General features: G+C 32.8%; 6 protein-coding genes across 6 annotated transcripts; 3 read left to right on the forward strand and 3 right to left on the reverse strand.

The window, feature by feature from the left end:
- Positions 1-1,477: 1,477 nt before the first annotated feature.
- FG379_002489 (skin secretory xP2-like) lies at positions 1,478-3,244 on the forward strand (the record flags this gene model as incomplete). The annotated part of the gene is made up of 1 exon (XM_067327819.1): positions 1,478-3,244. One exon carries the CDS (start codon positions 1,478-1,480, stop codon positions 3,242-3,244), a length of 1,767 nt encoding a protein of 588 aa, XP_067184653.1.
- A 687-nt stretch (positions 3,245-3,931) lies between these two features.
- Positions 3,932-7,309, reverse strand: FG379_002500 (uncharacterized protein; the record flags this gene model as incomplete). Its single annotated transcript, XM_067327830.1, has 1 exon — positions 3,932-7,309. The coding sequence occupies one exon, from the start codon at positions 7,307-7,309 to the stop codon at positions 3,932-3,934; it is 3,378 nt and encodes a 1,125-aa protein (XP_067184664.1).
- Positions 7,310-7,719: 410 nt separating this feature from the next.
- Positions 7,720-9,468, reverse strand: FG379_002511 (uncharacterized protein; the record flags this gene model as incomplete). Its single annotated transcript, XM_067327841.1, has 1 exon — positions 7,720-9,468. One exon carries the CDS (start codon positions 9,466-9,468, stop codon positions 7,720-7,722), a length of 1,749 nt encoding a protein of 582 aa, XP_067184675.1.
- A 1,401-nt stretch (positions 9,469-10,869) lies between these two features.
- On the forward strand, positions 10,870-12,102 carry FG379_002522 (casein kinase I; the record flags this gene model as incomplete). The annotated part of the gene is made up of 1 exon (XM_067327852.1): positions 10,870-12,102. One exon carries the CDS (start codon positions 10,870-10,872, stop codon positions 12,100-12,102), a length of 1,233 nt encoding a protein of 410 aa, XP_067184686.1.
- A 1,173-nt stretch (positions 12,103-13,275) lies between these two features.
- On the forward strand, positions 13,276-15,555 carry FG379_002527 (transport protein; the record flags this gene model as incomplete). Its single annotated transcript, XM_067327857.1, has 1 exon — positions 13,276-15,555. The coding sequence occupies one exon, from the start codon at positions 13,276-13,278 to the stop codon at positions 15,553-15,555; it is 2,280 nt and encodes a 759-aa protein (XP_067184691.1).
- A 66-nt stretch (positions 15,556-15,621) lies between these two features.
- FG379_002528 (uncharacterized protein) lies at positions 15,622-18,796 on the reverse strand (the record flags this gene model as incomplete). Its single annotated transcript, XM_067327858.1, has 2 exons — positions 15,622-15,631; positions 15,681-18,796. The coding sequence occupies 2 exons, from the start codon at positions 18,794-18,796 to the stop codon at positions 15,622-15,624; spliced, it is 3,126 nt and encodes a 1,041-aa protein (XP_067184692.1).
- Between the last annotated feature and the right edge of the window lie 256 nt (positions 18,797-19,052).

The following is a 19,052-nucleotide window of genomic DNA, read 5'->3' on the forward strand; positions in this document are numbered from 1 at the left end:
CAGCCACAGCAACTCCCACAACTACCACCAGTTGACTATGATCCGAATGATGATGGACCACCACCACCACCACCACCACCGCCACCACCACCACCGCCACTACCACCAAATGATTATGAGGATGGACCAAAGGGAATTCTTGTTGTTGGAAGGCGTGATTCGTCGAAAAAGAAAGATGGTGACAGTTCAGGTGGGGGAGGTGAGACTCCTAAGACTACAAGAAAGTCGGTGAGATTTGCCCAAGAATAGCAGAGGGAGACGAAGATGAATCTGGCTGAAGGTGATAGGGTTGTTTTTCTGAATTAATTAATGTTGGGATGTTTATAGTACTATTTTGACATGATAATTATATCTAATTTTAATTTTCATATATGTAGTAAAATTGTATTTTTTTTCATGTTAACACTGAAGTATCACCAATGTAATTTAAAATGAGACTTGCTCGCGACAACCAACATGCTTCCGTCTAATTTATTCAAGGAACGTTGGGCGAAAAATGTGCGTTAATTTTCCTATTTTGTTGTCTTTATTTAGTGTTTGTATATTATGAGTGCATTATCTTATCTTTCAATATTTAAACTAGTAATCTAAGAAATGAAAATATGAGGAAGTATGAAAAGAGTTGCAATAAGAGATAGAACATGTATGAGAATAAGTAATATATTCATTTAAACGGTTGTATTTATGTGTTTGTATAATATTAATAAAACTAAATGTAGTTTAGATCTATTATTTAACTGGGAGGAGTGAGATGGCAAAATTATTATAATTTAAATGATCATTCTTTTTTTTAGCGGCATAAATAATAACATTTGTGATCATGTTTATTTAAATATTTATTAATTGTAGTGATATTAACGGGTTCTAATTAACTATTTTTGTGGGTAAATTATTTTGTTCACGATAATATTTGAAAGCAGGTTATGAGTGTTTTCACACTAATGAGTGAAGATATTTAAATACAAAAAATATGTGAGCATATTGTATAAAATGTCACTCATACATTACACCAATAATTACAATAATAAATTCACTCTTGATTTTTTTTTCATTTCATTCTTGATTATTTTAATTATTTATTATTAATAAAATTCTTAAAGCAACAGTATAAACAATAAGAATATTTACTCAAACTATAATAGTTTCTTTAGTATAATAATTTCTAATTAATTACTGTGGTAATATTTTTCCGATTTTTTTGTGAAAAAACTTGCATAAATATATAATACATATAAACAAATACGCTAGTAAAATACACTAAAACAATATACTTATTGCCATTGGTTTGACAATTTATTCGTTAAATCAAGGATAAAACTATAACATTATAGTTTTAATTTGAAGATAGTTAATAGTAATTAAGAGAAATAAAAACAATATACAAGGTTCCGACTATATTAATAACATTTATACGATAATTAATACCATTAAAAAATACATGTGTTTGTAATGAAATAAATTGAATTTTAATTTAAAAATGACTAAAACAAATGACTATTTTATTCTTATTAGCTTATTTTGTATAACTATCTTAATAAATAGCAGAAGTTTGAACAATGATTTCAAGTCACTGTCTTTTGTTAGGTTGAAGGCTTCACCCCACAAATTTGGTGACCCCGATTCCAATAAAGATGGTAAAGGTGGAAAAAAGGGAAAGGCTGCTAGTATTATTGGTGCTGCACTTTCTGGAAGCAGTGGTTTTCAGCAGTTTTCTTTAAGCCGTAGTCAAGGTCATGGTCATGGTCCTGCTCATGGTCATGGTCCTGCTCCTGCTCCTGGTCCTGCTCATGGTCATGGTCATGGTCATGGTCCTGCTCCTGCTCCTGGTCCTGCTCATGGTCATGGTCATGCTCATGGTCATGCTCATGGTCAAGGTCATGGTCATGGTCAAGGTCCTGCTCCTGGTCCTGCTCCTGGTCCTGCTCATGGTTATGGTTATGGTTATGGTCATGGTCATGGTTATGGTCATGGTCATGGTCCTGCTCCTGGTCCTGCTCCTGGTCATGGTCATGGTCATGGTCATGGTCATGGTCATGGTCATGGTCATGGTCATGGTCAAGGTCCTGGTCCTGCTCCTGGTCCTGCTCCTGGTCCTGCTCCTGGTCCTGCTCCTGGTCAAGGTCCTGCTCCTGAACCAAATCCTCAAGAAAGAGAATCACCAAAGAAAAAAGAAAAGGGTAAACATGGACTACGGCTCCAAATACCAACTTCTGAACAATCATCAAGCAACGAATCTGATAGTGAGTCGTCAAGTTCAGATTCAAATCCATCAACACCTAAATTCGAACTTCAATTAGGTTCACCTGGTTATGCTTATAAAAGTGCCCCTGAAGTAAAATTAGACCTTGAGTCAATATTGAGTTCATCTTCTAAGGCTTTGACACCTGATACAGAAAAAAATATCGAAAAACCTATAGATGTAAAAGGATTTTCAAGTAGTGATATAAGAAAGAGAAAACTCTCCGATTTAACCCTTGCTTTTTTTATTGATTTACTATTTGGATTACTTGATGACTACTCAGGTGGGCTTGGATTATTAATAACTCGAGAACAAATGAAAGATTTATTAAGCAAAGTAGACCAAAATCAACCAAAAACTCGCAAAAAATATAGTGTCCTTAACCTATTTTCTGAACTAAAAAACTCATTATTTACTGCTTATCATCAAAAATATAATGTTTATTGTTCAATTATTTTAGTTAAGGACCTTTCAGTCAAATACTTGAGCAGTTTTGCACTACAACTAAAAGCTAAAGAAGCGTTAGAACGTTCACTTAATCCAAGAAAACCGTACAGTCAGAGTATGAGGGAGGTTAAAGTTAAAAAATGTTATGATGATGTAGCAAGGAGAAACTCAGAAGCTAAAAGAACTTTAGTTAAAATGCTTGATTGTCTTTTATTACTGGCTATAGGAAAAGTAATTCAACAAGGAGTTGGTGATCAATTTATTCAATGTTCTCTTGAAGATTTATTATTGCTAGCATTATTACTTGCTATTTTCAAGGCACTAAAAAGATCATTTGAATATATTATTGAAAGTTCATCAAAAACGCTATCAAACTACATTGAACTTAAAAAATTAGGGAGTAATGCTACTAAAGAAGAAAAAAAAGAGAGAAGAAGACTATACAAGGCATTAGTTGGTATTTCAGAAATAAAATTCGAATCAGAAGTTGTTGCAGATATTTTATCTGTTTTGGAAGTAAAATTGGGTGGTTGTGTTAGTTATTTGGACTTAAATTAAGTTACAGGTAATCGATTTCAAAAATTAATATATATAGAATAAATAAGCTCAATGTATAATGAGTGGTTTATTTATACTATACAATAATATCAATTAGCATAATCATAAAATTAAAAACTCTGATATCATCCTAAATTTAATATTATTACATTCAAAAATAATGATAACTTAAATGCATTTATTTTAATTAAATTCAGCAACAAATTATGTAAAAAAGTGTTCTGAAACATTAAACAAGAATTAAAAAGTTTAAAATAAACTACAATAGATAGTTATGTACGTAAAAAAAGACAAGTTAATTTATTCTTTGTTTATGTTGATTTTTTGTTGTTTTGTTTTGTTGTCTTATTCAAGTTTTTAAGTGATTCGTCGTTAAAGGTTTGCCAGTACTATTTCTTATGGTTTTTTTCACGTTTATATTAGATAATAACGAAATTGTACCAGTGAATCTCTAAATTAATTGACTATTTCAATCAATTTAGAGTACCAAAAGGCCCTTCCATTCATTAAATTCTAACGATTTAAATAACAATCGTTTACCGAAATAGTAGTGGAAATAGTTATAAGATGAAAAATGTCATGCATAACAGAAAATCAAATTCCTATATGAAATAAATAAATAAAATAACATATTAAAAAAATAGACTAAGAAACTAATAGTGCAATTTGAATGGAAAAGGAAATTAATTATTGCTTCAAAATGTTAATAAAGCTTTGGATGTTCTGATTTCCGTCACAACGTTGACTTAACTCATTTAAATATGGTTGAAAAGTGAGCTTAATTAGTCTAATATAGTCACTATGATAAATACACTTGAGAAAATTGAATAACTGCGGAGAATTTCCATAACTGTCTCCATAACCACCCTTTTCAAATTCCTCAATTGTAATACCCTTGAAATTTAAGATATCAAAAATCTCTTTGCAACTAGGGTAAGAACAAGTGTTGACTGAAGCAATCAAAAGCCTGTGGTAATTAATTTCATATTCATCTTGAACAAAATCATTTTGATCAAGAATTGAATTTGACGAGTCAATGACTTGATTACTTTTATCTTCAGAACCATTAATCAGTGAAGAATTAGATGAAGTATTCTTTCTTTGAAGATTAAATTCATCTAAAGAGCTGCCGTTGATTGAATTATATATAAAATAAACAGTTTTGAATGCTTCAAACATAAAATTACTATTACTTAATTTTGCTGGCTGCTCAATCTGAGTCTCGTATATAAGTTTTAACAATGAAATAAAAATAACATATCTTGTTTGAGGAGAAAGAGTGGCTTTTTGTAAATTGGGGAATACAACCTTTTCAAAAAATAATATAGAAAGTCCACTTTGTAACGTGTCCAATGTATTAATCAAATTATGTTCGCTAAGCTCGTTAAATGGTTTTTTTATTATTATTATAGATAAAGATCCGACAACTTGAACAATCATCACATTGTCACCTATTCTATTCCATTCTTGGGACTTCGTTAATAGTATGTTACACAATGCTGTTAGATACTGTGAGTACCAGTTAAAAGGGAGATATCTAACTATATCCCTCAGAAAGTCAAATGAAACACTTGATTGCAGTCTCCTATGACACAAACAAAACTGAAATCTCTCAAACACTTGTTTGAGATTATTTAATATTGTATTCTGAAAGGTATATTGTCTAAAAAACGAAGTACAGAGTCTAGTTATTCCAGGAATAATTGAAATAGGTCCATGCCATATTTTGGCATCTATTAGATGCACAAATAACTTGTCATACAAATCATTTTGAGAAGGTCTTGTATCTAATCTAAGAGCCAATAGTTGGAGCGAATATGGAATGAAATCAGTTAAATTCTTTTCCAAAATACCTATTAGTAAAGGCAGAATAAATTGATCTAAATCCTCACAATTACTTGAGTTTCTAATGCAAACACCAAGCAGTTCAAAAAGATAGTGATTAAATGACGGATTTTTTGGATTTCCAATAGCCAATTTCATACAATCTACTATTGTCGGAGTAATAATATTCACATATTCTGAGCCAAATTTGTTTAAATAAACCAGTAATTTAACAATGCATCTCGGGATGAATTCGCTCTCTGTTAAATAGGACCTTTTCTCGTTACCAATACATGCTCTCTTCAACATTGGATGAAGATAATTATTTAGTATCTGCAAACAAAAATTTTGGGTATTAACTGGATTTAATTTGAATACAAGATCGTTATTTACACTGCTACTATTACCAGCATTATTAGAGCTTATTTGTAATGTTAAGTTACCACTATTATTATTATTATTATTTATACTATTAGTTGATATTTTTTGAGTTAGTATCTTCTCAAAAGCAAGTAATATCATCATCTCCTCAATACTTGAAGTTCTATTTAATAACCAATTATACGATTGATTCAATATATCCATTGAAACTTTATCGCTAAAGTGATTTCTAAATACAATCAAATACTTTAATGCACAACAACGCATTAGAGGGGTATTTGTATAATCTCTAATGTACCTTTCGTAGAACCCGACTAAATCTATGTCGTGCTCCAACTGAGTAACCCCACTTGTTCTAGAAAAGGACCTAACTGAAAGACAAATAAACAAAAAAACTGATGCTTCTCTGGTTATATCCGAATTGTTTATTTTGTATGTACAGTATTGATTCATTTTTTCATTGTACTCTTCCCACTCATAAAAAGTTGAATTGTCATTGGTAATATTATTTAGTAAATTTATAACCAATGTACTCAATAATTCGTTTAGTCTCGTAAAATAAAACTTTCCTAGATTCTTAATACACTCCAAAGCAGCAGAGCGTTTTGATGCAGAATCACATACATCATTTATATCCCAGATATATTTATATATAAAGTCTTTTGGTACTTCTTCAATTAGAGACAAGTCATTCAAATCCAAAAACGTACACGGAATTAATATCTTCTCAACTAGATGGTCCAAAACTCCTGCATCCAAAAAGGCATTCTCTGACCACTGTGTCGTTGCTAAAGATCCAATAAACCTCAGACTATCGTCTATTAAAGTAGATATAGAATTTAAAAGTTCTTGACTACTGTTTTCCAAGTTTTTCTTATCTTGGGAAACTATTTTTGTTAAAAGAATGGCAACAGTAGATAATGACTTTCTTGAATACATATCAAAAGGTTCCTGATATCTGTCAGAATATATTCTCAAATTCTCACATATCTGACCTTTTAAACTGAGAAAATTAACTAATTGTTCTTCATTTCCCAATATACACGGAATTGCATCTAATTCTAAAATAGCATGAAAAGATTCCATGAAAACACTTATTCTGTCCTCAAAAAACTCTGGAATATCACAACAATGAAGAATATAAAACAATTGACAACTTAAAAGGCATATTTTCAATACTAGCAATCTTGAATTGGAGTCTTGTGTTATAACTGGAAGTTGTCTTACTAAGCAATGTGATGAATAAATAAACATTTTGTACATTGGTTCGCATACTGTTTTTAAAATCTCTTTTAACTCAAGTAATATTTTATTTGAAGACTCAGCATACCTATATTTGTCTAATATCAACTTCATTATCGATAATGCGCATTCGTACTGCCTTAATTTATTCACCAAGAGTCCAATATCTTCATTTGTAAAAACTCCATTTCCAGAGCTACCCATTATATCTACACCATTATCTGGAAGAAATTTAACTATATCTGATAATAAAGTATTCCAATATGATGGAAAGTCCCTGACTGATATATATAATAACATTTCCCCTATTTGAGACTGAATAATTGCTGGGGAGTTCATGTAAATATTAACAATATTGCCCTTGATTACGTCTCTATCTGGCTTATTTATCCCTCCTTGTTCCCAATCCAAATCCCATTTCCTTTTAATCAAGTTCTTTATGTATATACATCCTACCTGTCTTATATGTATCTCCAAATCTGCCTTCGATACTATCGTCAAAAGGGTCTCTACAAAACCGGGTAAACTTTCCTTCACGTTCAAAGAATTCTCAGCTGCTTTAACTTCATTTGGATTCGTACTTGCACTTAAACTTAAAAGACTTACTATTTCCTCCATTTTTCACAAAGTTACTATTTCAGATAACCACCGCCTTTAAACCCAAAAATAATCAAACGCTCTTCCTCGACTCAAAAAGTAGACCTTGTATTTAAATACTATATTTCTCCAGAACCTAATTAAAAAAGGAAATAATGTATATATATATGCTTACTTTCTTATTTTACCTCTAAAATTATTCCACTCTTTCCCGTTGCTTTTAACATCTTAAACCAATGAGAAAAAAGAGGCTATATGTGGGGGTCCCGCCTAAATGCAACTTTATTTGCCAAAATAGCTAAAAGGTTAAAAAATACGACTATTATTTACCTAGTTTAAACATACAAGTCAGTTATATATCTAGTTTGTAACCTACTTTTACTGATAATGTTTCTCTTTTGATACCTAATTGTTTCCTATCAGTTTCTTTCTCAGAATGTATACAAACTATATTCGCGATTAATTAAACGATTTTCAGTGTCAACAACTTCTTTGTAAATAGGAAGAAGTTCCAAAGAGTGAGTGCTACTATTTTCCTCGTATTCAATGTTAAAACGACTCCTGCTTAAATGTCTGTTCATGAGTAACCCGGTGAAAAATAGACCAAAAACCACAATTGAAGTGATTATTAAAAACTTGTGTGAAATATTAACGGTTCCAGTGTGATTATTAAGGTATATATCAAAAAATGGAGCAGTTAAAATTGATATTTGAATTAAAGACAAAACTGAAGACCTCATTTTTGATAAAACTGAGTCAATTGTAAGAAACAATATAGTTATTGATGGAACCACACAACACAAATGAAAAATTCCATGGCAAAGCAAGAATGCAGAGGCGAAATCTGAAAATGTTTTTATTGGAATTTCACGAATCATGTATGTGCAAATAGTCAATCCAGAAGATACAGTTGATATTAACACAAAACAACATACTTGAATTATGGCTGGTGACAATAGCAAAGAAAAAGTTGACAGCCCTAAAGAAATTACCAACATTATTATTGACTCAAATAATAAAAGATAAAGCCCCCACCATTCAATATTATTCAAGTTTTCTCCAAGAGAAATCCATTGATTAAAATTATTTCCCGTTTGAATAAAGTGCAATACCCACCAAGGTATCAATATAAATACAAATAATCTATCTTTTTTGTCAAATATAAAACTAACTAAACGACTAACACAAATATTTATTTCTGAATTATCCACATCACTAATATACATAACTTCTTTAAAACAATTTAACTTATTATTTATTATATAATTTCCGTAAAATGCTAATGCTATTAATATAATAATATTGATTGAGAATATGTATGAATATGACTTGTTTATAGCATTATTTTTGTTACTAAGGTCTTCATTTCCCAAAAAGAGTATCATTAGCGAAAGGAAAATCGCTCTAACTATGAAAATACCCAAAAATCTACAATTGTTATAAGAACATATCTTCATCCAACACAAGTTATATTTATCAACGTAATCCTCCGTATCTTTCATCTCTAACTCATATATAAAAATATTTGTTGTGTAATAAACATTTATTGAACTTGATCTTAACATTCCTAAAAGTATAAGAAGTATCAGTGTAAATACGGCAGCGTTAAATCCTTCATTCTTATTTGACTTTAAGTATTTACTTGAGAAATATTTGTCCTTCATATTTTTTCCGTCTAAAAATCTAACACTCATATTTCCTTCTTCCTCTTCATTAAAATATTCTTCAGTATTGACTTTACCTAGAACACTCAAATTATCATCGTATATCAATATATTATCGTAATTCACAACTGCTTTTAAATCCTTTATTCCAACATTATTCCCTTTTAAATATACTAAATCAAATTTTAACATATCGGAGCCAACTAACAAATTTCCCAGAACCAACAAAAGTGAAAATAATCCTGAGGTTAGAATTACTATAAATGAGTATTTAATTGAAACCCTTCTACTTTTAGTATCTGAAATTAAACCTAAAATTAATGAAACCAATACCTCAACCAAAGACAAAAGTATTTGAAATGGGATTCTTAATGGCATACCTATTGTTATTAATGACCACAACATTGTTATACAGTAATTTATAAAGGAAGATATTCCCATAATAAACATTATTTGTAGATCAAATTTGTCGTTTTTTGGTTCTTCATTCCCCACTTTGTTTATTAAACACTCCATTTTTTTTCATTCATTATTGTATATTCGTAGTTACTAGCTTTACTATTCACACTTAAAGTTTTATATCTAATTTTTGAGTACATCCACCTTTTATCTAGTTTCCACCTTAGAATATCAGTTTAAATTTTATTTTGCTGAAATACACCGTATTCCATAAATCCACACAATCCTCTATTTAAAATATTAAAATTTAAAATGGTATGTTTTGTCTGTTATTTTCCTTTATGCATTAACTTAAGCCCATACATGAAATAATTCATACTCTATTCTTTCATTGGTTCTATAAACATCTCACAATTCATTTATGAACCCTAAAACCAGTCAAAAAATACATTTTTACTCTTTTGCGAGATATAAAAATTCTTTACAATGCCGCCATGTGTTACATTACGCGGCCTAGTTATGATTAAACATTAAAATTATTTTTCAGTTAAAACTAGCCGCCTCGTCAAAAACGTCTTTCAATATAGATTATACACTTTTACCCTATCACTCTATGACTTTTTATAAATTTGTTAACTTTTTATACATGATCCTTTAATAGCCTGTGTGTATTCCAACAAAATAACATTTGCGCAATTTCTATTTAAACTGACAGAATAACGAACACCTGATGATAAATGGCACAAACCCGCATGATTGGCTATTTTACGGTGTGTAATTATGTAAATGTTAAATTTCACCTCTATGATTCACCAGAAATAACTTTTCATCAAAAAACTATCTTTACATGTCCTAACATTTAATTCCTACCTTATTTCGCCTCTTTTTATTACTCTCGAAATATTTATTTCTAGTACATATGGCTCTTTGGGAGCAATATTTTTATTATTCAAAAATCAAAAATGTGTTGCCGCCTGTTTTCCCGCCCAGAGGGTTTAGCTTTTCTTAGTTTAGGAATATTAAAGACCCCATTTAATTGAAAAAAAATTTAATAGTGTAATTTCCCAGGAAGAAATAGCCGAAAAACAAAAAATAAATAGTATTATTAAAATATCTGTAATAATTAAAGTTATAAGAGGGTTGTTGATGTGCTTTTAAGAGAAATTTAGAGTTTGTCTGTCTGTCCGACGCGTAAAGTTAAGAACTGTAGAGATAACAACCTTGTTTTTGGGTTTGATAATAAAGAAATAAGAATTCAAGTGGAGATAATTGATAAAAATTTCGGACGAGAGACTGTGAGCGTTATTTGTGAAGGTACTCCAAGTGTGAATGGTTGTCTGGGGTATTTTGGAAACATTTGAAAAAATATAGTGGGTCGACAGAAGTATGACATGAATTTATATTTTCCCCTGAGCAAGTCTAGTGGTTTATATATAAAATCAATAATTAAAAATTTCAATAGGGTTTGAATTTATAAATAGGTATATAGTGGTGAGTGGAAAGTATTAAAGGCTTCCAATGGAGGTTAGAGTAGGAGGAAAGTATAGGCTTGGTAGAAAAATAGGGAGTGGTTCTTTCGGGGACATATACCTGGGTACTAATGTGACTAATAGTGAGGAGGTTGCCATTAAGCTGGAAAGTGTTAAATCGCGTCATCCCCAGCTTCTTTACGAGTCTAAGTTATATAAGATCCTAGCGGGTGGAATAGGAGTTCCGACTGTTCACTGGTATGGAATAGAAGGTGATTACAATGTTATGATTTTGGATTTGCTTGGCCCTTCTTTGGAGGATTTGTTTACAATTTGTAACAGAAAGTTTTCCCTTAAGACTGTTTTAATGCTAGCAGATCAAATGCTCAACAGAATTGAGTTTGTCCATTCAAAAAATTTTATACACAGGGATATAAAACCAGACAATTTTCTGATAGGACGGGGCAAAAAGCTCAATGTTGTTTATATAATTGATTTTGGTTTGGCAAAAAAATATCGAGATCCCAAGTCTCAGGCTCACATTCCTTATAGAGAAGGCAAAAACTTAACTGGAACAGCTCGTTATGCTTCTATTAATACTCATCTCGGCATAGAACAGAGTAGAAGGGACGACCTAGAGGCCCTTGGTTACGTTTTAATGTACTTCAACAGAGGAACTCTCCCTTGGCAGGGATTAAAGGCCACTTCAAAGAAAGACAAATATGACAAGATTATGGAACGAAAAATTTCTACTCCAATTGAAACATTATGCAAACATCATCCATTCGAGTTCATTACCTTTCTGAATTATTGCAGAGCACTTAGGTTTGAGGACAGGCCGGATTATGCATACTTAAGGAGGTTATTTAAGGATCTTTTCTTTAGAGAAGGTTATCAATACGACTTTATATTTGATTGGAGTTTTCTACAGCCTGAGAAAGATAGAAGAAGAACCGGAAACCCCCCCAATGCTATTGGTATGGGGGTAGGTCTGGGTTTAACACCCCCAAATGCGATCGCTCCAGGGAATATCCAAAATCAGACACCCAGTCCAAATGTAAACATCCCTGTTGTTCTTAATAATTCAGGGACTGCAAACCAACATGGAGTGTCTCAAGTCTCAACTGTTGGAATGCAGGCAGGTGCTGTCAACATCGCCGGTATTTCTAATCCAAATAACTGTGTACAATCGAACGTGAATTGCATCGTTACAGAAGACTCCAATCAGGGAGTCCGCCAAGATCAGCAACAGGATGAACAATGGGGTACCGCCGTGAAATGAGCAACACTCACACCCCGATTTCCCGTTACCTTGAACTGAAACAAGATCCTATTGCCATACTGACGACGGTACTAAAACAATAAAGTGCCAAACTTTTTCATCCTACTAATTTAGACTTCGTTTGGATTTATAACAAAAACACTTGAGGAATTAGCAAGAATAGTTGGCAGAGGATTACATGGAAGCCATGCTAGTGAAAACATATGCCATGTCTGGATTGGTGGCATGCACTCCTTGTTACATTTTATTGCTTTTTTGCTCCCCCATATTCGTGATCTTATTACCATTTTCCCTAGGGCAAAGAATATAATCTAAATGTTGTTTTAGTCTAAAACTACATATTTGGCACGAGATGTGTAATACCCACCGGCTTTTAGAACCTTTCCAGGGTGGTGCATATTTTTAGGGGAGCCGTGCCGGTGGAGGAATATTTAACGGATAAAATGAATCAGACATTAGTTATTGACGCTTTTCAAGGGTTTCAATTCAAATTTCCCTCTTAGTGTTCAAGTCTTTCTCGTTTAGCGTAATTTCTTTTTGTTCCCATCCCTTTTCATCTTCTTATCTTGACTTGCCGCCTGTTTTTATCTCCACGTCACTCCAGTGTTGGTTGGGTGAAAGCCCCCAGAAAATAGGCGCCTATGTCACAAATTGTTTGGCCTGAATTTTTTCACCCCCAAAATCGTAATGTGAATTTTTTTGTTCGCCCTTAGGTAAGAACCTCCCCACTTACCGCCTAAATAATCTATGAAACCCTCTTATAATAGTTGGGAATAAGAGGTATAAAGTTTGAGTTTTGATCATTGTTTTTCTTCTCATTCTTTTTCCTCATTTAGGAAAGAGATTAAGTATTCATTTTTTGAAGTGAGAAATAGTAGTGGGGCGAAAACCAAACAGATCAGGTAATTCAAGTTGCGGGAGTTAAGAGAGCGTAAATTTGGAAAGCAGCCATAAAAGAGGTTTAGTAGAGAGAATATAGAGAAATAACAGATATAAATTTACCTATTGTATAAATAATTAGGTTTCTCTTTAATTCAAGTAGGCCACCAACTCTAGGAGATAAAAGTATATATATATGCATATATATTCGAGTAGCAAGATATTAGTAAACAATTTAAGTTTGTAGAATAAGATATATTAGTTTTATAGTATTTGGAAATAATTCAGATTGCAATGGACTGCCAAGAGCAAGAAAACCAAACAGGGGTTAGGTTTAACTGGAACATTTGGCCATCAACGAAGCTCGAAGCAACACGAGTTGAAATCCCTTTGGGATGCCTTTTCACACCTCTCAAAGAGAGTAGTAAATTGCAACTTGTTGAATACGAACCCATTAGATGCAGAGCATCAGGTTGCATTTTAAATCCATATTGCCCAGTTGACTTCAGATCTAAAGTATGGACATGCCCATTCTCTTTGCAGAGAAATCCCTTCCCTCCTCACTATGCCGAGCACATAAGTGAGACTGTGCTTCCTGCAGAGCTTATGTATCCTTCAATTGAATATATACTTCCAAGTGTCCCCGCTAACAATGTTAATCCTCCTGTGTTCATCTTCGTAATTGATACTTGTTTGATTGAAGCGGAACTAACGGAACTGAGGGATTCCATCCAACAAGCCGTATCTCTAATGCCATCTGATGCTTTGGTTGGACTTATTACATTTGGAACTGTTTGTTGCGTTCACGAAATTGGATTCACCGAATGCCCAAAATCTTATGTATTTAGGGGAGGCAAAGACGTGACTGCTCAACAAATTCAACTTCAACTCGGACTAACCTCCAGAGGTGACCCTAGAACTGCAGGAACAGCGTCCCAAGAATCTTCAAGGAGATTTCTTCTTCCAGTATCTGAATGTGAGTTCTCTCTAATGGGAATCCTAGATGATCTTCGTCCTGACTCTTGGGCTATACCAGCTGATACGCGTCCTCAGAGATGTACGGGAGTTGCTCTAGCCGTTGCTACAGGAATAATGGAGGCATGTTGTGTACAACAAAGTGGAAGAATCATGCTCTTTGTTGGCGGGGTGTGTACTGTAGGGCCCGGAACTATTGTTGCTCTTCCACTTGCTGAGTCCATTAGGCATCATTTGGATCTACAAAAGAACTCTAACTCAGCGAGACACGTTCACAAGGCTATTAAATTTTACTCCTCCCTTGCTCAAAGAGCCGTTCAGAACGGGCATGCCGTGGATATTATGGCTTGTTCCCTAGATCAAGTTGGTCTCCATGAAATGCGTGTGCTTTGTGACAGAAGTGGTGGGTATATGGTAATGAGCGATTCATTTAGTATGAATATATTTAGGGATTCATTTAAAAAGATGTTCGAACCAGATTCATCCGGTTACATCAAACAGGCTTTCAATGGTCGTGTTGAAATTCTTTGTTCAAAAGACGTTAAGGTTAGTGGGGCGATTGGAGCTTGTACAAGCACTGGCAAGAAAGGTGCACAAGTTGGTGACACCATGATTGGTGAAAGTAATACATGTGAATGGACATTAGGTGCCCTTGATAAGAACACAACTATTGCTTTTTATTTTGAAGTCGTGGCGCAGGGCCCAAATCAAGTTCCACCAGGTAAACAATCGTACATACAATTTCAAACCTTATATAATCATCCTTCCGGGAGAAAAAGACTTAGGGTTACAACTGTGTCATATAGGTATTCGGAGCCAAACATTCTGGACCTGGCTCCTGGTTTCGACCAAGAATCCGCAGCCGTGTTAATGGCAAGACTTGCAGTTATTAGAACCGAGAATGAGGATGGGCTTGATGTTTTGAGATGGCTTGACAGAAAACTTATTAGACTCGTGTCAAGATTCGCGGATTATCAAAAAGATGACCCTAACTCGTTCCACTTGTCATCGGAGTTTAGTATTTACCCACAGTTTATGTATCATCTTAGAAGAAGTCATTTCCTTCAAACATTTAACGCATCACCAGACGAAACTGCGTATTACAGAACTGTTCTTCTAAGGGAAAATGTAATGAACTCCCTGGTTATGATTCAACCTGCTCTTTTACAATATTCATTCGATGAAGGTCCTCCTCAACCAGTTCTGTTGGATGTACAGTCGCTAAAGCCAAATGTTATTCTTCTCCTTGACTCCTTCTTCCATATTGTTGTGTGGTATGGTGAAATGATCCATCAATGGAAAGAGCAAGGATATCATGAAAGTCCTGAATACGAAAACTTTAAGAATCTACTCCTTGCACCCGCTGAAGACGCTCGTTCTATTCTTCAGGACAGATTTCCAGTTCCTAAATTTGTTCTTTGTCATGCCGGTGGCTCCCAAGCTCGCTTCCTACTTGCTAAGGTCAACCCCTCTGCCACTCATAATACACTTTCTGGTGCGACTTTTGATTCAGTTTCTGATGGTTCTATAGTCATTACCGATGATGTGTCTCTTAAGGTGTTTATGGAACATCTCATTAAACTTGCAGTGCAATCATAACTGCGAGTGAAGCCAGAATCAATATTTTGGTATATCCGGTAAAAATAGCAGAAGAATCTGATGTTATTAGTCTTTGCTTTATACAAGTGCCAGGTATATTTGGTGTAACTGAATAGTTATATGACGTTATTACTCTATCAAAATACTTGAATCTAAATAGCAGTGGATGGTTTTGGATTTTTTCATTTGATAGCAACGGAACTTCTGGAGGGCAAATCTTTACTGCATTTATGCTTGAGGGGACAGTATATAGGTTGAAATACTGATTATAAATTATTAATTTATTAAATTGGCTATAATTATCATAGTACTTTGGATCCGGGTCTAAATTTAATCTGGAAGTCAATACTTGAATATCTTCTTTCTTAATAATAAAATTGTAATTTATTCTTTCACTAGGACTTGTTTCTCTTGATAAGAATATATTTTTATCCAACTGTTCGACGTTACTTTTTTCAATAATTAATGTAAACAAATTCATCACATATTTTTCTTTAGAAGCTAATGTATTCTTTATTATCTTAATTATAATATTAATATCAGCTTTATCCGGTTTATATTCGTTGTTTGAATTACTATTATCTATTCTGGTGTATCTCACTTTCCTGCAATTTAGTTGTTTAAAATATCCGTTTCCTATTACGAGAAATAAAAGGCAGTCTGAATTCCCAATATTCTTGTCCCTAACCTCCATTCTACTCAAGTTTATCTCCTTACCATTCAACGAGTAATCGTCGATAATGTATATATATCTAAAGTTCTCTTTATATGTTAACTTTGTGATTAAATAATCCGGTGAATTTGTTTCCAGTTTTATAACCTGATTCTTTAGAAGCGGAAACGGATGATAAGAACTATGATTTTGCTGAACAGAGACCAATTGAAAAAAGTGGTTTCTTTTACTGTAATCTAATAATTTATTTACCCTTGGTTCCAAATAAGGACCAATATAGTTCTCATTTACACTCAAAAACAATAACGAAGTAAAGTATGGATTGTCTATGGTAGATTCTGACGTTGAAATTGTGAATTCAACGTAAGCATTATTTTCTATTGATTTTACTATACTTGGTTTTGTTATTTGAACTGCCAAACCCCACCATCCTTCCATAAATCCATTTTGTGATTCCAGTAAAATTGTTAAAACTCTTTTTTTTTTAATATATTTCAATATGTTCAATCTTCTATCGCTTATTTTCGGTGGATATACTCCAACATTTAGTTCTTGACTCAATTCTTCTATGAATGTATCTGGTATTTTCAAATTTATTGCCATAAACTTATTATTCTGTTGTTTTAGAATATAAAAATATATTACCATTGAATAATTATCATTAGAGTCTACAAACACAAAAGGCCCACCCACTTCACTTACACTCGTTTCTTTGCTATCATAAACCTCACCTTTTACTATTTTTTTTGTAATTAATCTCGAAACACTGTCTGCTTTATCATGTATTGAAGTCGAGTACAATTCAACCTCCCATTCCTCTTGCACCCTTTCTGAACTAAAACCATTTTCAGAAATTACTCTTGAATTTAAATTGTTCCCACTAACTAGTAATATACACTCAAATTGATAATTTGGATTTATATCAAATAACATTATTGAATTAGTTTTTTCATCATATTCCATCTTTACATTTACCTGGTGTGGTGACTTATCATAAATAAGTGGCCTCAATAATACATATGAATACGCTATTTCATTGTCAAATCCCTCTTTAATAAAGTAAACGTTTTTCAACAATGGCCTGACCTTTAAATTATACTTTTTCTTTATTCTACCATCCGTTTTTCCTATTCTAACCAGTATTGGATACAATTCTGACTCTGTTATTCTATATCTTATTTTGATATTTATATCCTTTATTTTTGGGAAACTGTAACTCCCTATCGAAATAGGAGAGTAATTGGCATCATAGTTTGTATTTTCCCCATTATTTTGATCCCCCACAATAGTTAAACCCCTATTCTCAAACAAATACCTTATCCACTCACCTATACACTCATTTTTTGCAGTTATTTCATCTATAACAGTCGCATTTAGGTTCAGAAATTCAGGTTTAGATGATGGAACGGAGCCAACCAAGATTTCTATTTTAATTTTTTTTCCAGAATCTAGTTCTTTTGGAACTTCTAGGTTCTTTATTTCAATTCTCATGGGAAAAATATTATCTACTTTTCCATTTGTGCTTTCTGAAAGACCTAGTATTAGTATTAGTTGCGGACTTTTACTTTGAATGTAACATTCGTAGTTATGATTCATTATTTCGCAGAAACTATGTTCAGGTGTATTTGTATCTATTTTAAAGCATTCATTTCTATTCTCACACTCTGGAAAGGTTAACCTTACTCTTATTGGTTCGGGCCCCACTAAAAACTTGTTTGGGAGTTCCGTTTTTACCGTCTGCTCCAATGTGAAACCCAATTTAGACATTTGGCTACCTTTATAAAATGACTCAAACGTTGCATTCTTGATGTTCAAAACATTCATTAGTGGTCCCAATGTGTTTGTAACAGACTCCTGATTTATCGTTGTTAAACAGAAAGGTATTGTTGGCATGTTGTTCTTTGTACTTGTAATGCTCAAGTTCCAATTACCAGTTAATTCATTTATTTCAGGATTTTGAAGATCAAACCTCAGTATATAACTTCCATTATTCAGATTTCCCATCAATTTTAAAGCTTCATTGCCTTTTGCCACATAATCAGGCAAATCCAAACACTCACTCGTATTTTGTGACACGACCTCCCAACTTTGAAATCCCAAAGATGTCAATATATCAAAGAATTCGATTTCAGTTTCTTTACTTAATTCACATGTCGGTGTTTTTACGTCATTTTCTTTCGAATATTCGCTTAATCTATAACTTAAACCTTTTTCATTGGAATTAACAATTCCTTTACTTACTTTGTAATCAATATATTGATTTCTATTTTCACATTTTGCGTCCGTATCTTGAAATTTTCCTGCTTTTGTTCCAGGTAACAATTTTAAAGAATTTATCTTAAATCCATTAGGAACAGAAACCGTAATCATTGGACTGTAAAATGTGCATGGAATCTCAAATTCAAAATCAACATAGTGACTTTTTGATCCCAGTATATGAGTATTTAAATCTGAGGCAACTGCATGATATATGCATGCATTACATGCAACTTTTGCTGCATACACATAATTATTGGTCTGAATATTTAAAAATGTTAAAAATAAAACTAACAATTCTATATTTCTCATCAAATTCCTGTTTACCCTAGGATAATATTTTTTTGCGATTATTTTTGAGTAAATTTGCGATGTAGGTGTTTCAATGCAATTGAATCAAAGTTTTACAAGTAAACTGTTACCCTTAAAAATATTAAAAAGAAAATATGCTTATGTTCTAAGGTCGTGATGCCAAACCCTACAACTTTTTCTCTGCATTCTTCCTGACAAAGAACTAAATGTCTCTGTCAATTAATATCAATTAAAACTATATTTTCTGCGGATTAAG

The sequence above is a fragment of the Cryptosporidium bovis genome (genome assembly GCF_009768925.1).
Source record: "Cryptosporidium bovis isolate 45015 chromosome Unknown contig_35, whole genome shotgun sequence".
NCBI lineage: Eukaryota > Apicomplexa > Conoidasida > Eucoccidiorida > Cryptosporidiidae > Cryptosporidium > Cryptosporidium bovis.